We start from the raw sequence: 23,036 nt of genomic DNA, 5'->3' as shown, positions 1-23,036 counted from the left end.
ATTCTGAATTAATTTTCACTCCTGGGTTCCTGTCTTCCAGTAAATTAAGTACTCCAATTAAAAGAGACCAAAACAAAAGGCTTAATTAACTAAACGGGAGTAACTGTAAGAATAAAAAATATGTAATTTCTCTACCAGGAGCACAACTCATCCTTGTCTCTGTATGTATACTGCACTTCAACAACCATTTAGCAGGGAGAGCTTGAATGAAGATGGTTACTGTGATTGCGCTATTAACCAAGATATCCAATACCAATCTCCCTTGCCATTTGGATAGGCTGTGGGGATGGAAATGAAGGAAAACTAATGAAACGAGATTCCAAATGGCCAGTTACTTTCCCAGTGCAGGCTTATAACACACTCTCTCAATTCCATAAAAAAAACAAAACACTTGGCAATACCCGGTGATACAGTTTAAAGCAGCTTCAATGTGCTCCCTTTTAAATACCAGCCAGCACAGAAGCGAAGACGGGACTCAGCTGATCAGCTTCTGTCCTGGTGCTTCTCAAGAAGGCAGCAGAAAACCTGCCGCAGGTTACACGCCCCAGCCCTGCTCAGGCAGAGAAGGAAGCAGGACGAGGACAGCTTCCCCTGAGTCCACAGCTCAATTCTGGCATTTGAGAGTGCGTCCAGTTTTTAAGTTTGCCAGGATATGGCCTTATACACTGAACTCTATGTCTAAGTAGGATGAAAGAGCTGCCTTTTTCAGTTTTTTCCATTATGAAATAATGTGCCTAAATGTTTGTCCAATATCTTTCACACTGCTTGTTCTTCTGTGGCTGATAATTTAATTCTGAAATTTTATTTTTATTTTTTACAGAATAAAACACATACATTTAAACACAATTCCATTCACACAGATTATTATATCATGGGATCTTAAGAAACAGATTAAGTGACTCCCTCTGGAGAAGTGGAATGGAAAATATGCTGAGCCATTTTGTATGGCTTTCATCCTTACTATTTAGTATTATCTATTACATTTCAATTTTTCTTTAAAAATTAGCATTATATTAAAATTGTTATATTATGCAGCTAAAATTTATAAAGAAAGCTGTGGCTGATAATTTAAGACTGTGGTTAAGAAAGCACTTGACAACTCAGCTCACCTTAAAAAAAATTTTTTTTTTCCACTTACAGACTTTGGGTGGTTTGGGGTAGAAAACTCTAATTTATTAAACTATAATATAAGTAATGGTTTTTGTGCTTAACTGACCCCAAAGGAAAGCCACTTTAAGAGTTTCAAGCATGGTAGCAGAGTTTCGTTTTTTATGTGTTTTTCCCAGCTCCTCTGAAACAGCATCTCCATGGTTCTTAATGGATCTAACTGGCCTTAAGAAGAGTTGAATGTTCCCTCTCCAGGTGGGCAGAGGACAATACAACGACTGCCCTACAGCAGTCATTTGTCCTACAGAAGGACAAATTCCAGCTTCTGCCAAATTCTTCAAGGATAAGCAGACTTATGTATATCCCTCCAGGGGAATCTCAGCAGGCTACTATTCTCAAGACCAAAGCAAGGGAAAACAAAAACAAAACAAAACAAAAATGATGACACTCTCTTAAAAAAAAAAAAAAAAAAAGAAAGAAAGAAAAAATATCCAAGCAGATAAAACTACTCCTGGGAGCTACAGGGAAGGTGAGGAAGCTGATGGCAGACCCACTACTGCTTATCACGAGGCCCAGCCTCGATTCCCAGGCAGCTATGGGTCTGTTAAATGATGACATTTATAACCTGAAATTCTCCACTAACTTGAAACTGGCCACTACGAGAGGGGCTCCCAAACTCTGGCGGGCCCATGCCATCATGTCATTAATCTTGAGCTATCTCAAGATCACATTTTATGCCACTGAATCTTTAGGGCCCCGATCATAACATTTGGGAGCCACTTCTAATATATAAAGATAAGAGCATTTAAAATAAATTCAGAAAAGCAATGAGATTCTGCTGTGTGGCACAGGGAACTATAGCCAATCACTGTGATGGAATACAATAGAGGAGAGTGTGAGAAACAGATTATACATATGTGTAACTGGGTCACTTTACTGTACTGCAGAAATTGACAGAACATTGTAAAGCAACTGTAATAAAAGTTTTTTTAGATAAAATAAATTCAGCCTCCGATCAACAGAGATACTAAGGTCTAGCCAAAGTGTACCCATCTCTCAGATCCTGTGTCTTCCTACTGAGTAGGCAAAAACAGAAATTCTAAAAACTCTACTGCCCAATAGTCTGGGATCAGTATCACCAAAATACTTTTGTTTATGTGGACAAAATATTGCTGTGTATCTTTCTTGGGGCATCCCAAATCAGTGACTGCGAAGACTTCATCAAAAATATTTACTCTGGGAGTTCCCGCCATGGCTCAGTGGTTAACAAATCCTGCTAGGAACCATGAGGTTTCGGGTTCGATCCCTGGTCTCGCTCAGTGGATTAAGGATCCGGCATTGCCGTGAGCTGTGGTGTAGGTCACAGATGTGGCTTGGATCTGGCATTGCTGTGGCTGTGGTGTAGGCCGGCAGCTGTAGCTCCAATTCAACCCCTAGCCTGGGAAATTCCATATGCTGTGGGCGCAGCCCTAGAAAAGGCAAAAAGACAAAAAAAAAAAAAAAAAAAAAAAAAGAGTATTTACGCCAAATCCTAAGCCAGTTACACTCAAACCACCCTCCAAGGGCAGCCTCCATTGAGTCCTGCGGTGGGGGCGGGGCGGGGCACTGGGGGTTCTTCTGCTTCTGGGAAGCCAAGGCTGACCTCACAACACCAGTAAACAAGTTCAAATAATTACATTACAGGTCACACTGTATTTGCTGTCACGTTCCAAGACTTATGAGCAAAACCCAATAATGATATTCTACCAGCAAACATCACGACTCCCCAGGAAGAGAATCATTGCACAGAAAGGGAGAGGAAACAGTTAACGTGGGTTTACCTCGGCATCTTTAAGCCTCACATAGTTAGAAGGGAAGACTCCGGACTTGTCGCCCACTGTTCCTGTCCACCAGTCACCGTCTTTCTTGGTAACCAAAATCACATCCCCTTGCTGAAAGGTTAAATCGCCTTGCTCAGAGCTCTCGTAAGTATACATGGCAATAAATTCTGGTGGGGAGAAAGAGGGAGATACGGAGAGAGCTTGACTGTTTACAGAAATCCCAGACAGCGTTGCAAAAGCAAGTTTATGAATAAGGACATTAGGATAAGGTCCATTCAAGAGAAAGGCTAGTTACAGCAGATAAAATACAGAGTTGCAACCCCCCCCCCCCCAGGCTCCAAATTCCCCAACCGCAGTCAGGGAAACAATTCTTGTGAAGACCCAGGCCCAGGAACAACAGTAAAAAATCAGTTGCATGTCTACCAACAACAGTACCGAGCATGACCTCCGATTTCGAGCCATAGTTTTTTCGTACATGGTTTGCACATTTAAATGAACTTTTACTGAGCACCAAGGTTGTGCTGAACACTACGTTGGATGCACTGGCTCATCAAATATCTGTAATTCACTTTTGGTTTTTGGCCGCACCTGCAGTATGTGGAAGTTCCCGGGCCAGGGATTGAACCCGTGCCGAGGTTGTGACCTACACCATAGCTGCGGCAACACTGGATCCTTAACCAACGGCACCACAAGGGAAGGTCCCAAAATTCACTTTTAAAGGTACCCAGTCACCATTTTAGAAACTTTTAGACATGGTCTATCCTTTATGTAAATTAATATAAGACACATTTTTCATTATTCAAGTGCCTCAGTGAAAACTTAAGTCCTATTGTATCACACACATGGACAGCAGGAAGCTGCTAAAATGCAAAATTTAAAATATACCTTATTTAGTTAAAAATGGACATCGAGGAGTTCCCATTGTGGCGCAGTGGAAATGAATCCGACTAGGAACCATGAAGTTATGGGTTCGATCCCTGGCCTCGCTCAGTAGGTTAAGGATCTGGCATGAGCTGTGGTGTAGGTCGCAGATGTGGCTTGGATCTGGCATTGCTGTGGCTGTGCTGTAGGCCAGCAGCCGTAGCTCTGATTCGACCCCTAGTCTGGGAACCTCCGTATGCCTCGGTGCGGCCCTAAAAAGACAAAAAAAAAAAAAGAAAAAGGCTGAGAAACAAAGATTACTTGACACAAAATTCTAGTCATTACATTAGGTAGAGAATAAAAGGTTTACAGGAAAATGAACTTAACTTTCTTATTTCCACTTTTTTCTCCATTTTTCCCTAGGCCTTTATATATTTTTTAAAAAGCAGTAAGAAAAAAAATTTTTAAAGGAATTCCTGCTGTGGCACAGTGGAGACGCAGGTTGAATCTTGGCTGGTGCAGTAGGTTAAAGGATCCAGGGTTGTTGCAGCTGTGGCTTGGATTCAACACCTGCCTGGGAACTTCCATATGCTGCAGGTGTGGCCCTAAAAAGCAAAAAAAAAAAAAAAAAAAAAAAAGCAATTAAAATAAACCACCATTTACTAGAAAACTTTGTTTTATGATGGATGGTGTGTTTCTTGCTAACATTTCATATGACAGTCCTGAAATGCAGAGCCTACTGTCAATTAATAGGCAGACAGTTAGTATAGAGGAATCCTTTGGCTAATTATAAGAGCCTCTGCAGGAGGCACTAAGGAAAGTTAAACCCAGAAAACCACAAAGCCTCTGGAGTTCTCCAGTGGTGCAGTGGGTGAAGGACCTGGCGTTGTCACTGCCATGGCTCGGGTGGCTGCTGTGGGGAGGGTTTGATTCCTGGCCCAGGAACTTCTACATGCCTCCAGTGGGGCAACAAAACACAACAAACCAAACACCCCACCAAGCCTGCCGATGCTTATGCTCCTGGGGGCAGCTCTCCAAGGGGCTGCTTCAGCTTCAGCCGTGCTGACCTGTAGGCTGAGGCCAGCTGACCCCCGAGGTGAAAGGTCACCTGATCGTGTGAGGGAGAACAGAAGACTGCTTTAGCCCTCTGGCATGGGTAACACACACCTCCCAGTGTAAACTGGAAAAATGGTTGCCCACACGAGGAAATCAAGTGCGGCAGCTTTAATAAGGACTTTGCATTAATGTACTCCTTCTTCTGCTTTCTCAATAGCCCGATCCTTCCCTTTTCATTCTGCTCCCTTACTTGTTCTTCCTTCGCTCGTGCTTGGCCATTTCAGATGGGATTCTGGGCAATGAGTCCTTCCCCCGGGGATTCCTGCACTTAAAAGTCACTTTCCGAAAAGGGGATCCAAGTTGTGGAGTAACGTTTGAAACACTTAAGAAACTTCAGAGGCACGAGCTCTGGCTGAACCTCATCCTGCAGCAGCAGATATCAAGGAGAGGGGACAGACTGTGGCTCTGTGGGCCCTGTGTGTGCCCCGGCATCTGCGAGGCCAATCGGGATTCAGCAAAAATGAGGGACGTGAGGACAGATCTGCAGGGGCTTCTAACCACACAGACCCTCCGCCCCAGAAGTTAACGCAGGGCGCTGGCCATTCCTGAGCCCATGTTTTAGGAGCTTCCCAAACTGGTTAACCCGCTTTATGGTTCCCTTTAAATCTGATTCCATTTAGTAGACGGCTGATAAGTGGTTCATTAACACACGTGAGGACCTTCACTCAGAATTTCGGGTGCCAAGGTCCTCCACCCACATTCAGGGTGGCCAGCAGTTTTTCTTTCTTTTTTTTTTTTTCTTCCTATTTTTTAGGGCTGCGCCCATGGCATAAGGAAGTTCCCAGGCTAGGGGTGGAATAGGAGCTATTACCACCACCCCCCAGCACACACACCACAGCCACAACAACTGGGGATCTGAGCCTTGCCTGTGACCTATGCCACAGCTCACAGCAACACCTGTGATCCTTAACCCACTGAGTGAGGCCAGGCTTCGAACCTGCGTCCTCATGGCTCCTAGTCGGGTTCACTAACTGCTGAGCCATGAAAGGAACTCCCTCGTTGGCAGTTTTTCTTCATGTTTCTAACCTAAAGCATTTCGAAATGGATGTGATCAATGCCAAGTGAGGTCAGAGCTTAACTCTCTTCCGTTGCTCAACTTTCAGAATCTGTGTGGGGCTCATCTGTGACCTACTTACTGAGGACTTAAGTGTGGAGGCCTCAGGAGCCGTTTCAAAACAAATCAGCATTCGGCGGCATCCTTGCTGATGGGAATGCTCCCTGCCTTAAGTGGCTTTGTCACCCATCCAGGAAATGAAGCAAAATAAAGGAAATAAAAGTAGCAGACACTTGCTGCTTTTATTCTAAAAGCTTACATGTGCTCTCTCATAATCCTCGAAGTAATTTTCTACCTGAAGTGGCAATTATTATACCCATTTTCTGGATGAGGGAGTGAAGGCATGACTAAGATTATATGGTCACTGGTGTGAGCCAGGATATACACTCTGGGGCTCCGGTGAGACTTAGTGGATATAAACACTGAATGTGGGGAGAGGGGGCGCACATATAACTTGCTTTACACAGCACTGACTACATATCCTGGGTTGAAACGACCTTTTTGCCTTGTCCTCCTATCAGTGGATAAAAGAAGTCATTAAGATGACAAGAATGAATGCAGAGCACGATGCTAATGATTGTTTTGGTGGTAACGGCAAGAACTGGATACAACGGAACGCTGGACTCGTTCAGTGATGATGAGGTTTTATAGCTCTTCCTATAAACTAAAACATTTTTTTAAAGTTTTTTTTTTTTCTTTTTCTTTTACTTGAATGGCCACATCTGCGACCTCTGGTTCCGTTTTAAACGTGTACCATATACCGGCATATATAATTCCCAGGCTAGGGGTTGAATCAGAGCTGCAGCTGCCGGCCTATGCTACAGCCATAGCCACAGCCACAGCCACACCAGATCTGAGCTGCATCTGGTACCTCCGCTGCAGCATGTGGCAACACTGGATCCTTAACCCACTGAGCAAGGCCAGAGATCAAACCTGCATCCTTGGGGACAGTATGTTGGGCTCTTAACCCCCTGAGCCACTACGGGAACTCCCCCATTTTTTTGTACTTTGGGAATGCCTCTTGAAAAAGTGACTTTGTTACTGTCTAAATCACCATGAAACCTTTGTCCTTGCTGTGTCCATGGAAATGACTGTTTCAGTAATTCTATTTTTCATAAGGCAAGGCTTCTAAGGAATGCCACAGTCTTGTAATGGCAAACAAACTACATGAAAGAGGCTATCCTCGTGGAATTTATGCAAGGAACCGATGAGAAATTACTATACAACCGGGGAGACATCTGTTAGCTACAAATACTATTTAGACTTCTTCATGGAAAGCCTGTCTGACTTAGTAGGCTTACTTTTCAATTAGTGTTCTGATGATGGCTAGACCCAATGTAGAAAAGACAGGAGATTTTTACTATGAGAGCCTGAATTATGTAGCTTCTGTTCAGTTTTAAACCTGTACCATATACTGGCATGTATAATCCATACAATTATGTCATCAGGTAAAGATGGGAAAATAAAGCAATGAATTATTTGTGTAATAAACACCCCACATGAAATTTTTAGGCCTAAATAATGCTGCGTAGTTATTCCCATGTGACACAGAAATTAAACTCCTATTTCATTTGGGTCAGTGGCATCTGATATGACTGTGACAGCTTTACTGAACTGTACAGTGACGGTTTTAAAACAAAACACTTATCTGTTTAAGTCAGAAAATAGCAATGACCACGAATTAGCTACAGAGATGCTCAGAGACCTTCGTCCGTCGTGGATGGGCCTCTTCCAAAAGTCAGAGAGCTCACAGTCAAACAGAATTAGAAATTTCAGTTTTGGAGTTCTGGCTGTGGCTCCTCAGATTAAGAACCTGACATAGTGTCTGTGAGGACGTGGGTTCAATCCCTGGCTTTGCTCAGCGGATAGGTGTTGCTGCAAGCTGCGGCACAGGCCTCAGCTGCAGCTCCAATTCAACTCCTGGCCCGGGAACTTCCGTATGCTGCAGGTGCAGCCGTCAAAAGAAGAAAAGAAAAAAAAAGAAAAATCCAGTTTTCTTTTTGATACATGATCGATGTATCTAATACTATTTTGAGACGTCTCCACCAAGTCCTCTGACTTTATAAAGAGCTAAACTTCATTCTACCTTCTTTTAATACAAGAAACATAAATTAATGTTGACTATTTCAAAATGAAATCCGACCTCATTTCAGACATTCACTGTATCTATCACACAGCTTCCTCCACCTTCTAAGGGACATCATTTGATGCAGGATCTCACCTTCTCCTGACGGGGCCGGCTTGGCTGCTGGGGAAGCTACTCTCTTTAGACTCGCAGGACTCTCTGAGGAGCCGGAATCTATGCTGCAAGGGGCGGAGAGACAACTTTAATTTTCATCCTTAAAACAGTACAAATGACACTGATGTTTCTTTTTCAAAACCCGCTTCACACCCGAAACGTTGACAGTCTACAGCTGAAATAGATGCACTGAGCTAAGTCAAAGCATGTCCCGAGGGGCTCCCAGGGCCTGACTCTGGCCTCACATCCTGTTTGTCAGCACTTCGCTGGATACACACATGCTGGTCTTTTTCAAAGCATGACTGACAGGTACCCGTCCCATACTTACGCTCTTCATCTCTTCTTAAAGCTCATGGTTGGTTTTGACCATTTATATGGTTAGAGCAATAATTTAACAACCACTTTTGTGTCAAGTTTCCATGCTCTAAGGTTCCCAATGAAAAAGATAATTCATTCTTCCAGTGAGTTCCCCCAATACTTGGGGCCTCTTAAGTGTTGCTGTGTATCTGGCACAGTACTGGGTACTAAGCATGAAGAGAGGCAGAATCTCCAACAAATCCCCAAGAATGTTCCAGGTCTCAGAGCAGAATTCCCTCTTGCACAAGTCAGTGAAAAACAAGATACGCAAGCTTCTATGCGCAAGGGAAAAATGGCCATGCATCTGTAAGAGGCTCTCTTCTGTTGGCACGAACCCCATGTTTGCAGATCCAGAAGACAAAATAATCCTGCAACTCCTATCTGTGCATCTTAACTAGTGCCAACGCGAGTTTGATGCCTAATATGTTTTTCAGCCAATAGAAGCAGAGAAACACAAACATCATACCTGGTAGATTTCCTTATGGGCCCTGAAATGAGTTTCACGTAGGACTTAGGGAACCAACCCTTCTGGCCTTGAACTTCTCCAAACCACCACATGTCCTGCTGCTCCAAGACGGTGATGACATCATTTTTGTTAAAATTTAAATGGTTGTCCTTTTTGGCTCTCCAAGGATACAGGGCTTGGGCTTGGAGCCCCTCCACCTTTTCACCCTTGTGTGTGTGGAAGAACACAAAGGACCTCTCATTACTTGGTGATTTTTACCCACATGTACCATCACTTTGCAATTACTATCAATTCAGCTGACACATGCATGGCCCACATGCAGCCACAGAGGCTGCTACCTCAGCCCAGCGTGGGTGCTCCGCGTCGCATTGTTCTCAGTAACTGTTTATTTCCAGAAGTGGAGATGAAAACCTGCCAGCCTATTCTAGCTGGTCTGGCTATCTAGAATTCTCTAAATAAGTCAGGAGGTGGTAGTTATTCTGTTGCACCTGGCTGCATGCCTTTTTCTATTTTGTTTCCGTTTTAACTCTCAAGTTGCTCTGGGCAACCCTATCCCCCGGCCAATTTCCAATCTGATTTGGATGTTTAGCCGAGGATGAAAACCACAGCAGACACATCTCAGTTTAGGTGGACATGGGAAATGTGCCCTTTGGACGGGGCTTGTTTTAGTTCCTTTGCAGAGAAATAAGACTGGAGGAGCATCAATGCACAGTGATCACTATGTATTGCACATCTCTGTGCAAGGCATATACAAAGATGAATAAAACACCTCCCCAAATAATTTAGGTTAAATCATTTTATTAACCGTAAAACCAGAGAACAGCTGTAGAGCACAGGGAACTCTACCCAATATTCTGTGATCATCTATATGGGAAAAGAATCTGAAAGAGAATGGATGTATATATATATTACTGAATCACTTTGCTGTACAGTAGAAGTTATCCCAATACTCTACATCAACTATACCTCAATAAAACTTTTTTTTTTCTTTTTTAGAGCTGCACCTGCAGCATATGGAAGTTCCCAGGCGAGGGGTCAAATCAGAGCTGCAGCTGCAGGCCTACGGCACAGCGCAGCCACACCAGATCTGAGCCTCGTCTGCAACCTACACCACAGCTTGGGGCAATGCTGGGTCCTTAACCCACTGGGCCCGGCCAGGAATCGAGCCCGCATCCTCATGGATGCTAGTTGGGTTCTTAACCCACTAAGCCACAGAGGGAACTCCCAATAAAACTTAAAAAAGACAGTATGGAATTATTACCAAGGAATTCATAATGAAGGAGGGACAACTACGTATACCACCTGGCAGAATGAAATATGCTAAAAAGGGGTTCCAGCTGTTCATGGTGGGGATGGAGAGAAAAGAGAGGTTCATGCTGCCTGAGGGCAAGAGGGCAAGGTTTGCGGAGGAGGCAGCGTTTGAGCTGAGCTGCGAAGGACATTGACAACTAGGGCTTCGGAGGGAGGGCACTGCAGGTGGAGGGCACGGCCGCGAGGTGCGATCCTGCAAAGGGTCCAGGAGGAGGAGCACAATCCGGGGCTGCGAGCGGTCTAGTTTCATGGAGGGGTGGAGGAGGAGATGAGGCTGGAAAGGCAGGGGAGGCATTTATTATCTTTTCCAAAACCATGACAATATATATATATATATTTTTTTTTTTTTTGGTCTTTTTAGGGCTGCACCCACAGCAGACGGAGGTTCCCAGGCTAGGGGTCAAATTGAAGCTGTAGCCGCTGGCCTACACCACAGCCACAGCAATGCCAGATCTGAGCTGTGTCTGCAACCTATGCCACAGCTCACAGCAACACCAGGTCCTTAACTCACTGAGCGAGCCCAGGGATCAAACCTGTGTCCTCATGGATACTAGTTGGGTTCGTTACTGCTGAGCCACAACAGGAACTCCTTCACGCTGTTTCTACCTTACATCACACACCACTGAGATTCTCTGGTGTTTAATTTGTCAGTCCCTTTCTCCAGCGACCATGTGGCTGGTTCCTGCCTTTCCTGATGCCCGCCTTCTACTGTGCTCCTTCTCTTTTCTTTCACCAAAATCTTTCCATGTTCCCACCTATCATTTCCTCTGTATCCCTTTGCCTTCTGGTTTATCCCATGCTTTCCCAGGCTGCAAATAACTCTGTACTTGCCACACTGAACGGCCTCCTCTCTGCCCGAACCACCACCTTTAATAATATGAGCATCAGCGGGAGTTCCCGTCGTGGCTCAGTAGTTAACGAATCCGACTAGGAATCACGAGGTTGCAGGTTCGATCCCTGGCCTTGCTCAGTGGGATAAGGAGCTGGTGTTGCTGTGAGCTGTGGTGTAGGTTGCAGACACGGCTAGGACCCCGAGTTTCTGTGGCTCTGGCATAGGCCGGTGACTACAGCTTCGATTAGACCCCTAGCCTGGGAAACCCCCATATGCCACGGGAGTGGCCCTAGAAAAGGCAAAAAGACAAAATAATAATAATAATAATAATATGAGCATCAGCATCCCGCACCTCCTCCCCTCATCTCCTGGCCCTGAGCCCTCCTCCTCCTCCAGAGTCACCATGACTGAGCTGGGACAGATGCAACGGAAAGGAACCCCTCAGTCAGGAGCTGCCCTTCCTCCAGACACACATTCTGCACAATTTCCATTTTCTCCCTGCACACTCTCTCCGTCAAAGACCTCCCACGTTTCTTTAGATCTGACCTATGTTCCAAGTGACAGACAGGACTAGCTGGATGGGCCACGTGCACCTTAAAATTAACAGTCCAAAATCCAAATCAATAGCTAAAAATCAATTTCTCTTTCTGTGTTCCTTGATCCTCTTGAAAGTCAATTATTTTGGGGCATTCCCATTATGGCTGAGCAATAAGGAACCCAGCCAGTATCCTTGGGGATTTGGGTTTGATCCCTGGTCCGGCTCAATGGGTTAAGGATCTGGTGTTGCCGTGAGCTGTGGTGTAGGTCATAGATGTGGCTTGGATTCCATGTTGCTGTGGCTGTGGTGTAGGCCTGAAGCTGCAGCTCTGATTTGACTCCTAGCCTGGGAACCTCCATATGCCGCAGGTGTGGCCCTAAAAAGACAAAATAAATAAATAAGTCAAATCTTTTTCTCAATCCCAGACCCTTCCCTTCCTCTCTGCTCCCACAGGCGTCGGGATTCCACCCTCTCACTGTTGTCACTGTCCCCGTGTCCTCCACTCCAACCCCCCTGCGCATATCACCTCCACACCCATGTGCTCGGACCCACGTTCAATCTGGTTTCCCAGATCAGAAACCATCCCTGACACCCGACTGCCTGCCAGATGGGCAAATTTCTCTCTTTGATTTGATGGATTATTTATAGAAATTTCTCTCCTTTATTGTGTTAAGTAGAATTTTTTTTTTTTTTTTTTTTTTGGCCTTTTAGGGCCTCACTCATGGCATATGGAAGTTCTCAGGCTAGGGGTCAGATTGGTGCTGAGGCTGCTGGCCTACATCACAGCAATGTGGGATCCAAACCTTGACTGCAACGTACACCACAGCTCACGGCAACACCAGCTCCTTAACACACTGAGCAAGGCCAGGGATTGAACCTCCATCCTCATGGTTCCTAGTCGGATTTGTTTCCGCCGAGCCACAACAGGAACTCCAAGTAGAAGTATTTACTCAGAATCGCCACCTTCACCTTTTCAGAAATTATTTTCTTAGTAAGGCATTTAAGAGCCTCACATTAATCTGTAATCCGTCTAGGAGTTCTTGCGGTGGCACAGTGTGTTAAGAATCCGACTGCAGCAGCTCGGGTCAATGCAGAGGCCAGTTCGATCTCCAGCCTGGTGCAGTGGGCTAAAGGATCTGCCACTGCCATAATATGCCGCGGATTCAATCCCTGGCTGGGGAACTTCCATATGCTGCAGGTGCAATCACAAAATTAAAAAAAAAAACAAACTACTTTTAAAAAATTCTGTCATTGGTCTATCTTTTCTGATAAATAGGCAATGGTCTAGCCAAATGGATTGATCCATGATTTTCCTGAAACACACTCTGATCTCCTACTAAAGTCTCCCTTCGAAGTATTTTCTGTCTGACACGGCAGCCCTGTTCGTTTCCTAGTAAAATGATGTTCAAATGCCATGTTGCCAGGGAAGCCTCCCTGACCAACCCAGAGAGTTTACCCTGCTCTGAGCTGTCCTCACTCCCCACGTATCTGGGGCTCCTTGGCAGCCTCTCCTGGGACAGCTGGAGCCGGCACTGCCAGTGGCCCAGATACACAGGACGAGGCTCCCTCCGAAATGACAGCATCTACAAGCACTTGCAGAATCCGTCCATCCCAAACAGCACGCTGGGTCCTCCCGCTCCCTCGGATGTTCTTACCTGGCCTAAGACAGGAGATGGAGAGGAGCCGGTGGCCGTGGCTGGAGTGAAGGCCGATCTCTGCCTTAACTGCCCGGCGCTAGGGACGGTGAGGGAGGGTTGGGCTGCCCACGCGTCCCAGTTGTCGGTTTCTGGTTTCTCATTCGTGCTGCTGTGCCACCTGGAAGGAAAGGCACGCCACCATGAGCAGCAAGGACTTCCCCGTGTCCACAGTAAACACAAACCAGTACACCATATGGGGCTTTCTAAGTACAAGAACAAGAGGGGAGGAGTTCCTGTTGAGGCACAAGGGGATTAGTGGCAGCTCTGGAGTGCTGAGACACAGGTTTGATCCCTGGCCCAGCCCGGTGGGTTAGGGATCCGAAGGGTTGCTGCAGCTGTAGCAGACGGCGCAACTGCAGCTTGGATCTGATCCCATCCCTGGGCCCAGGAACTCCGTATGCTGTGGGGTGACCAAAAAAGAACAACATAACCAACAAAAAAACAAAACCCCCAAAACAACAGGAAAGGGAGGAAAAGAATACTGGACTTGAGTTTGAGTCTATGTCGCACATTAGCAATGGACCTCAGGCAAATTCATTTCCTCTGAATCCTGATTTCCACATTGACAAAGTGGGAACATTCTGCCACCCTGGTTCGTTGTGAGGGTCACGTGAAACAGTGCATAGGGAAATACTCTGTAACTCAAAAAGGCCAGAGAAACATCCTCACCAGGCCCTTTATCTTCATTGGCAATAACAATGCTGGCTCAGCAAAAAAAGAATTCTCACACCATGTGTGAGAAGGTGCCGGTTTGGCAGCTGGCGCTTGGTCATACCTTTTCTCTGTCCCATCATCACACAGCAAGCACCAGGTACTCTTAGAGCAACTGGTTGTCCTGATCACTGAAACAGCTTTACTTTTGTGATTTTTATAAAGTAAACACATTTGTATGAGTACAGATTTTCTTTCTTTCTTTTCTTTCTTTCTTTCTTTCTTCCTTCCTTCCTTCCTTCCTTCCTTTTCTCTCTCTCTCTCTTTTCTAGGGCCACAGCTGTGGCATATGGAGGTTTCCAGGCTAGGGGTCAAATCGCAGCTGTAGCCGCTGGCCTACACCACAGCCACGGCAACATGGGATCTGAGCTGCATCTGTGACGCACACCACAGCTCACAGCAACGCCAGATCCTTAACCCACTAAGCGAGGCCAGGGATCGAACCTGCAACCTCATGGTTCCTAGTCGGATTTGTTTCCGCTGCACCACGATGGGAACTCCTGAGTACAGATTTAAATGTAATTTATCGTTCTACATCTATATAAGACATAAACAAATTTGAAAATCAAGGTATTTCCAGGAGCTTCCTGGTGGTGCAGGGCTTAAGGATCCAGCGCTGCCACCGAAGTGGCTTAGGTTGCAGCTGTGGCTTGGGTTTGACACCTGGCTTGGGACCTTCCACATGCCATAAGGGCAGCCAAAAAAAAATTTTTTTTTCCTTTGTTAGCCAGCCTATCCTGATTCAGAGTTTGGAAAATAAGATGCCCATAATTATAGCAGGAAAGCTGCAGACCACACATTTATTGAGCAAAAGCGTCACACTGGTTGGATCCACAGCAAAACAAAATCCCGGAAAACATGGTATTTGCCTTCTATTTTAGCCTAAGCTGTAGTTTAAAAAGTCAGAACTTTTTAATCAAGATCAAGAGAGGAAATACAAACTACTATACACAAAGTAGATAAGCAACAAGGATCTACTGTGCAGCACAGGGAACTATATTCAGTATCTTATAATAACCTATAATGGATAATAATCTGAGAAAAAATATATACATCTAACGGAATCACTTTGCCGTACCCGTAAAATTAACAACGTATTGTAAACCAACAACACTTCAATTAAAAAAAAAAAATCAGAGTTCCCTTGTGGTTCAGCGGGTTAAGGATCCAGCACTGTCACTGCTGTGGCATGGGTCTGATCCCTGGCCTGGGAACTTCTGCATGCCAGGGATGCAGGGGGGCGGGCGGGAGATCAAGAGAGGAGAATTTCAACTTGGTTTCAGTCATGCTAAGAGAAGACTACTTTTAAGCAGAAATTAGATAGACAGGACCTTCTTTAGTGCTTTCAACCTTTTACATGAAAATAGAAGTTTGAAAAACTTGCCGTTCCTCATATCCTTCCCTCCACTTCCTCCTGCCCTTGGGCATAACACAGCTGGCTCTCTGTCCTCTACTTGATCCACCTGCTCTTTTGCCAGCATTATGCCTTCACTCCTTCCTTCAATTTTTGTTTCTTGTGAAAGATGCTTAGACTTGAAAAAAAAAAAAAACAAAACTGAAAACACTTCTAACCTCACTTTTATTTGAAGGCCAGCATGAAACATATTTAGACAATTGCACACCTAGATCAGTCCTAGAGCTGGAAATGTGGACACTGGCTTCATCTATCATTTCAAAACTCTCCTTACGGGCTGTTTTTAATGCCATGTCCTGATGACAAAGGCACAGCATTAAAATGGCCAAGAGCACACATCCATCCACTCTGTGGTACCTCTGTACAGGCCTGATGAAAGAGGAAAGCTTTGGAGGAAACAGCTTTCTATCTTACTCAAAACCACATGACTGAATTCAACTTCTGTTTCTGCCCAGCCAAAAAAAAAAAAGAAAAAAATGCTATTTACATGCAGGAAATGACTCTGAATATTTGCTGATGTGGGTGTTAAGCAGATTATTAGGAAACTGTATTTCTCCACTTCTTCCGCAAGAATGAAAGATACAGGAGTTCCCGTCATGGCACAGTGGTTAATAAATCCGACTAGGAACCATGAGGTTGCAGGTTCAATCCCTGGCCTTGCTCAGTGGGTTAAGGATCCGGTGTTGCTGTGAGCTGTGATGTAGGTTGTACACAAGGCTCGGATCCTGTGTTGTCGTTGCTGTGGCTGTGGCATAGGCCAACGGCTGCAGCTCCAATTAGACCCCTAGCCTGGGAACCTCCATATGCCACGGGAGCGGCCCTAGAAAAAGGCAAAAAGACAAAAAAAAAAAAAAGATACAGAAAAATTACTGAATGAAACGAGGTCTGAGGTTTCATTTTATCTCAGGGCAGATCACTGTTGAGCAACAATATAATTCACTCCAGCTCAGAGAATGTGATCCACAATTTGCCAGAAGACCAGTCAGAGACAGTGGCCATGAAAATTATGCAGAGGTCCAACCCACTATAACACTTAAGGACCCATGGCCTATCGGTTAAGAATCTGGCATTGTCACTGCTATGGCTGGGTCACTGCTGTGGTGAGGGTTTGATCCTTGGCCCAGGAACTTCCACAGGCCATGGGTGGGGCCAAAAAACAATCAAAACTGGAGTTTCTGTTGTGGCTCAGTGGGTTAAGAACCCAACATAGTGTCCATGAGGCTGAGGATTCGATCCCTGGCCTTGATCAATGGGTTAAGGATTTGGCAGTGCTGCAGGCTGTTGTGTAGGTCACCGATGCAGTCAGAACCGGTGTGGCTGTGGCTGTGACAGAGGCCGGCAGCTGCAGTTCCGACTGGACCCCTAGCCTGGGAACTTTCATATGCCACAGGTGGGGCTGTAAAAAGAAACAAACAAACAAAAACCCTTAAAAGATCACTAAGTTGGGATTTCAAAAATAACCAGAAATAGCATTCTATAACCGAATCACTATGCTGTACAGCAGAAATTAACACAATACTGTATATCAACTACACATCAATTAAATTAAAAAAATATATAATATCCATGTTAAAAAAACGAAAGCAAGAAAGCATTCTACACATACGTGGAGCTGAAGTCAGCCCAGTTGTTAGGGGTCGTGGAAGGCTCTGCAGAGGTCACGGCCGATGAGGTGGGGGTCTCGCGTACAGCCAGTTTGGGTGCAGGGGTGGAGGTGGTGTCAGACACTGGTTTGACGGGGCCAGGAACCTCATTTTCTGGGATTTTCTCTGCATAGTTTGCAGGGAACCATCCTGTCTTTCCTTTTAATTCTCCGCCAAGCCACCCCGGTTCTCCAGTTTGGCTTTCATCCACCTGCACAAAAGTCACAAAGTTTAATTTCAGTGGAACTAAATCAACCCCTAAAGACACCAAACAATCAGAACAAAACCCCCATCTGTGACCCGTCACACTAAGACACAGCACAGACAGTTCTTCACCTTATTCTCGGTCTAAGCGTCTGGAAAAATGGTCTCTAAATATCAACTCTGAAGAAGTAGTAGATGCTGTAATTCAAGTCCCCACTCTTTGTGCTTGCGTAGCTGTTTTATTTTTTCCTCTCTCTAATGGCAATTAAGAAGTGCTTGGAGTCCTAATAAGGCCCACAGTTTAAATTTTTAGAGCTCTTTTGAATTTAGAGCAATTTGGAAAGTGATCTGACAGATTTCACTACTTAAGAAGTCATAAAAAGTTTTAAAATAATTTGATTTAGATTTATTAAAACTGAAAGCAAAGGGTACAATCAATGCAAATTTGGCATTCTATAACTACGCAGTATTTACTCAGCATCAGGGCAAGAAAGATAGAAACTGCAGCCTTAGATTAGAAAGTTTCTATAGCAAGTAAAGCTGGGTGCTGCCATTAGCCATTGAAAAGCTCCACAGAGGAGTTCCCTTGTGGTACAGTGGGTTAAGGGTCCAGCAGCTCTGGTTGCTGCTGTGCTGTGGGTTCAAGCCCTGGCTCAAGAACTTGCATATGCTGCAGGCACAAGAGATGAAAAATACAATTCCACAGACACATGATGAGAAAATTAAGGAAGTAATTCTTTAGAGTGACAATTAGTTTTATTAAAGTCCTATGGTTTTCTTCTGTGTAAACTTTAATATTTATAAAACTGTACATGGGAATATATAATTCTGCTGTTTAAAAAATTTCACTGAGATTTATTATAACTCTGCTTTTAATGTTTGCATTTTCTTTTAATTCTGGCTCAAAAAGATTAGTCAAAATCACCAGAATGAATCTACTTTTCTTGATAAGTTACCCCCACTATTTAAGAGCAACAGGATATCAATTTGAAGGCAGTATCATTTACTATTAGAAAATTGGAGTTCCTGTTGTGGCACAGTGGAAACGAATCCAACTAGTATCCATGAGGATGTGGGTTTGATCCCTGGCCTCACTCAGTGGGTCAGGGATCCGGCATTGCCGTTGGCTGCAGTGTAGGTAGCAGACGTGGCTCAGATCCCATGTTACTGTGGATGTGGCGTAGGGCGGCAGCTGTAGCTCCAATTCGACCCCTAGTCTGGGAAACTCCATTTGCCGTGGGTGTGGCCCTAAAAAGCAAAAAAAAAAAAAAAAAAAAGAAAAGAAAAGAAAGAAAGAAAATTATTTTCATTACAGTTAGTCAAATAAGGTTTTGTCAGAGAACGTATCGTATTTTTATCCTGCAATATACGGCCTAAGGTGGAAATCCATTGAACCAAACCTCACTGGACCTTAATATTGCTTTCTTGAAATCACAGAAACAAGTAGGTACGGTCTTTTTTTTTTTTTTTTTTTGTCATTTCTTGGGCTGCTCTTGGGGCATATGGAGGTTCCCAGGCTAGGGGTCCAATCGGAGCTGTAGCCACCGGCCTACGCCAGAGCCACAGCAACTCTGGATCAGAGCCGTGTCTGCAGCCTACACCACAGCTCCTGGCAATGCCAGATCATTAACCCACTGAGCAAGGCCAGGGATCGAACCCGCAACCTCATGGTTCCTAGTCGGATTCATTAACCACTGAGCCACGACGGGAACTCCAGGTACAGTCTTAATGATTTTGGAAAACGTGGCAAAAACACCAGTTTTCTAGTCCATTCAAAAATTCATTTAGGAGTTCCCGTCATGGCGCAGTGGTTAACGAATCCGACTAGGAACCATGAGGTTGCGGGTTCGGTCCCTGCCCTTGCTCAGTGGGTTAACGATCCGGCGTTGCCGTGAGCTGTGGTGTAGGTTGCAGACGCGGCTCGGATCCCGCGTTGCTGTGGCTCTGGCGTAGGCCGGTGGCTACAGCTCCGATTCAACCCCTAGCCTGGGAACCTCCATATGCCGCAGGAGCGGCCCAAGAAATAGCAACAAAAGACAAAAAAAAAAAAAAAAAAAATTCATTTAAAAAAAAAAAGCAAGGAACTCAGTGTAGAATAATGTAGTATAATGTTTATTAGCTTATTTGAATTTTTTTTTTAAATGCCTAGGGCATGAGTAGAGAAAGTAGAATTCAGGGCTTACTGCTTATTCTACACGTTATTCGTAGAGTATTCAGTACGGAGGAGAGCGTCCTTGCTGCTCCACCTTGGGGAACCCTTAAGGCCACGGATAAAAGCAATTGCTAAAGCTAAGAATTCTCCAAAAAGGAGTTCCCCCAAGATAAAGCACAACACTGCCTCCAAAGTTTCTATTTGTGGCTCTCCTGTTCCGCCCTTCTCGCTGACGCTTGTATCAACGTGAGCACGTGGGCCACTTCGCATTCAGTTCCCCAGATGGTTTTCTTCTTTCTTTCCTTTTTCTGGGCAGCTTCAACTGTTTCTGAAGAGGAGGATTTAAGATGACACGTCTTCTACTTGGATCTTGTTTTTGCCAAACGGCCAGATGCCTTTCCTTTCACGTTTCTATGTATTGGTGACATTTCAACATGTTTTACCTTTGGAGCTGCTTTGCACTGGAAATACAGCTGTTTCTGGGCCAGGGCTTCCCCACCTTTTCAGCAAGTTCCACAGCCAGGTCCCCCTCCACGTGTCCCCGGACCCAGAGGATGTCAGCAGTGAGAGAGGAGTTTGAGCCAGACACACAAGCACTTTGCTTCAAGATTGCAAAGTATAATAATCAAGAGGAGGGGTTACAATTACACTCTCTCAGTTTTCATTCTTTCTTAAATTTTTTAATTTTAGGGCCACACCTGCAGCCTATGGAAGTTGGCAGGCTAGGGGTCGAATCAGAGCTGTAGCTGCCGGCCTACACCACAGCCACAGCAACACCAGATCCTTGAGCCACTGAGCGAGGCCAGGGATCGAACCCGAATCCTCATGGATGCTAGTCGGGTTCATTACTGCTGAGCCACAACAGAAGCCCCACCTCAGTTTTAACTTAATACCACATCTACGATGCATTAGCTTGTTGACTTTGGGCAAGTTAATCTCTTGGCTTGGCTTCTTCACCTATAAAATGGGGGATAATAACAGCACCTGTCTTATCATAGTGGTTGTGAGCAGTGATAAATATTTAGAACACTGCCTGGCATTTAAGACAGGTTTAATGATAAGGTTTTTGTCTGTTTGCTTTTTTTGCTTGCATGTTTCCACATATGGAAGTCCCTTGGGCCAGGGATCGAATCCAAGCCACAACTGTGACCCACGCACAGCACAGTGGCAGCAATGCTGGATCCTTAACCTATTGTGCAGGGCTGGGGACTGAACCAGCAACCTTACAGAGACAAGCTGGCTCATTAGCCCACTGTGCCACAGCGGGAACTCCATGACAAGGTTTTCTAAAGCCATCTCTCCTGCTGTCTAGATTGGACTCTACTGCGATTCCTGATCTGAAAACCTGGCCTCTACGTGACCCTCATTTTAGGTTATCAGAGATGTCTGGTTCTCTACAGGGAGTTCCCTGCCTAGGACCCTAGGTGCTCTAGGTGGATCTTCCTGCCTTCCTTTAAGGGCTAGAATGTGATGTCTGACCATAGCCTATCTGAAATTCCTACTGGCCTGTCCTAGTTGGACCTCCTTGACTGTCAGCTGCTTTATGTCATTATGACTGTCAGCTGCTTTATGTCCTGTGACCGACTGCCATCCCCTAGAGACACAGGGGTCTTATCTGGCTAAGCAGACTTTTGGTTGACATCTGGAATTGAATCTGAAGGCCTAAGGAAATGTCCCACCCGACAGGCAGGTCTAGCTCACACCCTAGTTAACCTACACCCAGCCCCGGCCCCTGATAGGACAGAAAGCAGGCTTCACCACTGAAAGGGGCTTGTGTGACTCAGGAAGGGGAGCGGGTGCCAGTCAGCCTCTAATCCTAATTCAGGAGTTAACTTGAATAAACAGGAGTTCCCGCTATGGTGCAACAGATTAAGGATCTGGCATAGTCTCTGTAGTAGCTCAGGCTGCTGCTGAGGCTTGGGTTTGATTCCCAGCCCGAGAACTTCCTTGCATCGAAAGTGCAGTGGAAAAAAACAAACAAACAAAAAAAAACAACTTGAATGAGCAATAGTCTCAATTAGTTTGATTTATTCTTACAGGAATCCATTAATTTTAATGAGTGATTAAATTTTAAGGTTCAGAGGATATAATAAAAATTCACTCTCAACACTAAATTACGGAGTTCCCATCACTGCTCAGCAGGTTACAAACCCAACTAGTATCCTATTCAGGTTTGATCCCTGGCCTTGTTCATTGGGTTAAGGATGTGAGCTTTGGTGTAGGTCACAGATGTGGCTCAGATCCCCCTACTGCTGTGGCTGTGGTGTAGGCTGGCAGCAGCAGGTTGGGTCAATCCCTAGCCTGAGAACTTCCATATGCTACAGGTGCAGCCCTAAAAGAAAAAAACCAACAACAACAACAACAACAACAAAAAACCCAAAAAACAAACAAAACCCCAAACCCCACTAAATTAAATGAACCACTTAGAAAAAGCACAAAGGGTGCCATAAGAAAATGATAAATATTTCTTTCTGGATTTGAAAAACTTTACTTGAAATGCCAATCCATTGTGGAGAAACACAAGATTAGGAGAGAGGGATTCCCATGGTGGCTCAGTGGAAATGAACCCAACTAGTATCCATGAGGATTCGGGTTCGATCCCTGGCCCCACTCAGAGGGTTAAGGATCCAGCATTGCCAAGAGCTGTGATGTAGGTTGCAGATGAGGCTCAGATCTGGTGTGGCTGTGGCAGAGACTGGCAGCTGCAGTTCTGATTCAACCCCTAGTCGTCAAACTTCTATAAGCCTGGTGTGTGGCCCGAATACAGAGAAAAAAAAAAAGATTAGGAGCAAATAAGCAAAGCCAGGAGGCACACAAACTTCCTTGTCTTGTCAATTAAGATGCTTCCATTCAGAAGTCTTCCCTAAGTACATTAGTTCACTCTGATTCCTTTCCTCTTTTATTTATTTAAAAAAAAAAATTTTTTTTTTTTTTTTTGTCTTTTTAGGGTCACCCCCGTGGCATATGGAAGTTCCCAGGCTAGGGATCAAATCTGAGCTGCAGCCATCAGTCTATGCCACAGCCACATCAGATCTGAGCCGTGTCTGTGACCTACACCACAGCTCACGGCAATGCCGGATCGTTGACCCAATGAGTGAGGCCAGAGATTGAACCTGCATCTTCATGGAAGCTAGTCCGATTCATTTCCTCTGAGCCACAATAAGAACTCCTAAAAATTTTATTTGGCTACACCCATGGCATGCAGAAGTTCCTGGGCCAGGGTTCGACCCAGAGTCATGGCAGTGACAATGTTGGATCTTTAACTGGCTGAGCCACCAGGGAACTCCCCCCTTTTCTCTTTTCAAATTCCTAGCAGAGTTAGTGAGCATCCATTGGGAACATCACTATACATTGCCCTTTTCCTGTGTTTCTATTTTTCTTTTTTATTTTTTTATTTTTGGCCACACCCGCAACATGCAAAAATTTTGGAGCCAGGGATCAAACTGGAGCCATAGCAATGACAATGCCAAATCCTTAACCGCTAGGCCACCAGCAACTCCCTCCCTATTTTTCT

The 23,036-nt window shown here is 45.0% G+C and overlaps 1 protein-coding gene across 26 annotated transcripts in view; it reads right to left on the bottom strand.

Moving 5' to 3' along the window:
* Nucleotides 1-23,036, bottom strand: part of ITSN1 (intersectin 1) — a 247,605-nt gene that overhangs the window by 63,908 nt on the left and 160,661 nt on the right. For 22 of the 26 annotated variants that reach the window (XR_014825148.1, XR_014825150.1, XM_084992010.1 and 19 more), the window contains 5 exons: nucleotides 17,130-17,377; nucleotides 13,357-13,516; nucleotides 9,021-9,226; nucleotides 8,180-8,262; nucleotides 2,928-3,094 (listed from right to left, as the gene is read on the bottom strand). Coding sequence is in view for 20 of the 26 variants with exons in the window: in XM_084992010.1 (XP_084848136.1) it covers nucleotides 2,928-3,094; nucleotides 8,180-8,262; nucleotides 9,021-9,226; nucleotides 13,357-13,516; nucleotides 17,130-17,377 (864 nt within the window). In the remaining 6 variants the exon portion in view is untranslated. Of the gene's footprint in view, nucleotides 1-2,927; nucleotides 3,095-5,620; nucleotides 6,764-7,904; nucleotides 8,263-9,020; nucleotides 10,606-13,356; nucleotides 13,517-17,129; nucleotides 17,378-23,036 lie in introns of those variants that run through there. The other 4 variants (XR_014825152.1, XR_014825153.1, XR_014825154.1 and 1 more) reach the window with 2 other exon arrangements.

The sequence above is a fragment of the Sus scrofa genome, chromosome 13 (genome assembly GCF_054392235.1).
Source record: "Sus scrofa isolate SSC_HxYL_T2T_F1_AM1 chromosome 13, Sscrofa_HxYL_maternal_Yorkshire_Landrace_v2.0, whole genome shotgun sequence".
NCBI classification, from domain to species: Eukaryota; Metazoa; Chordata; class Mammalia; order Artiodactyla; family Suidae; genus Sus; species Sus scrofa.
The sequence above is the reverse complement of the archived record's forward strand: the minus strand, read 5'-3'. Positions and strand labels throughout refer to the sequence as shown.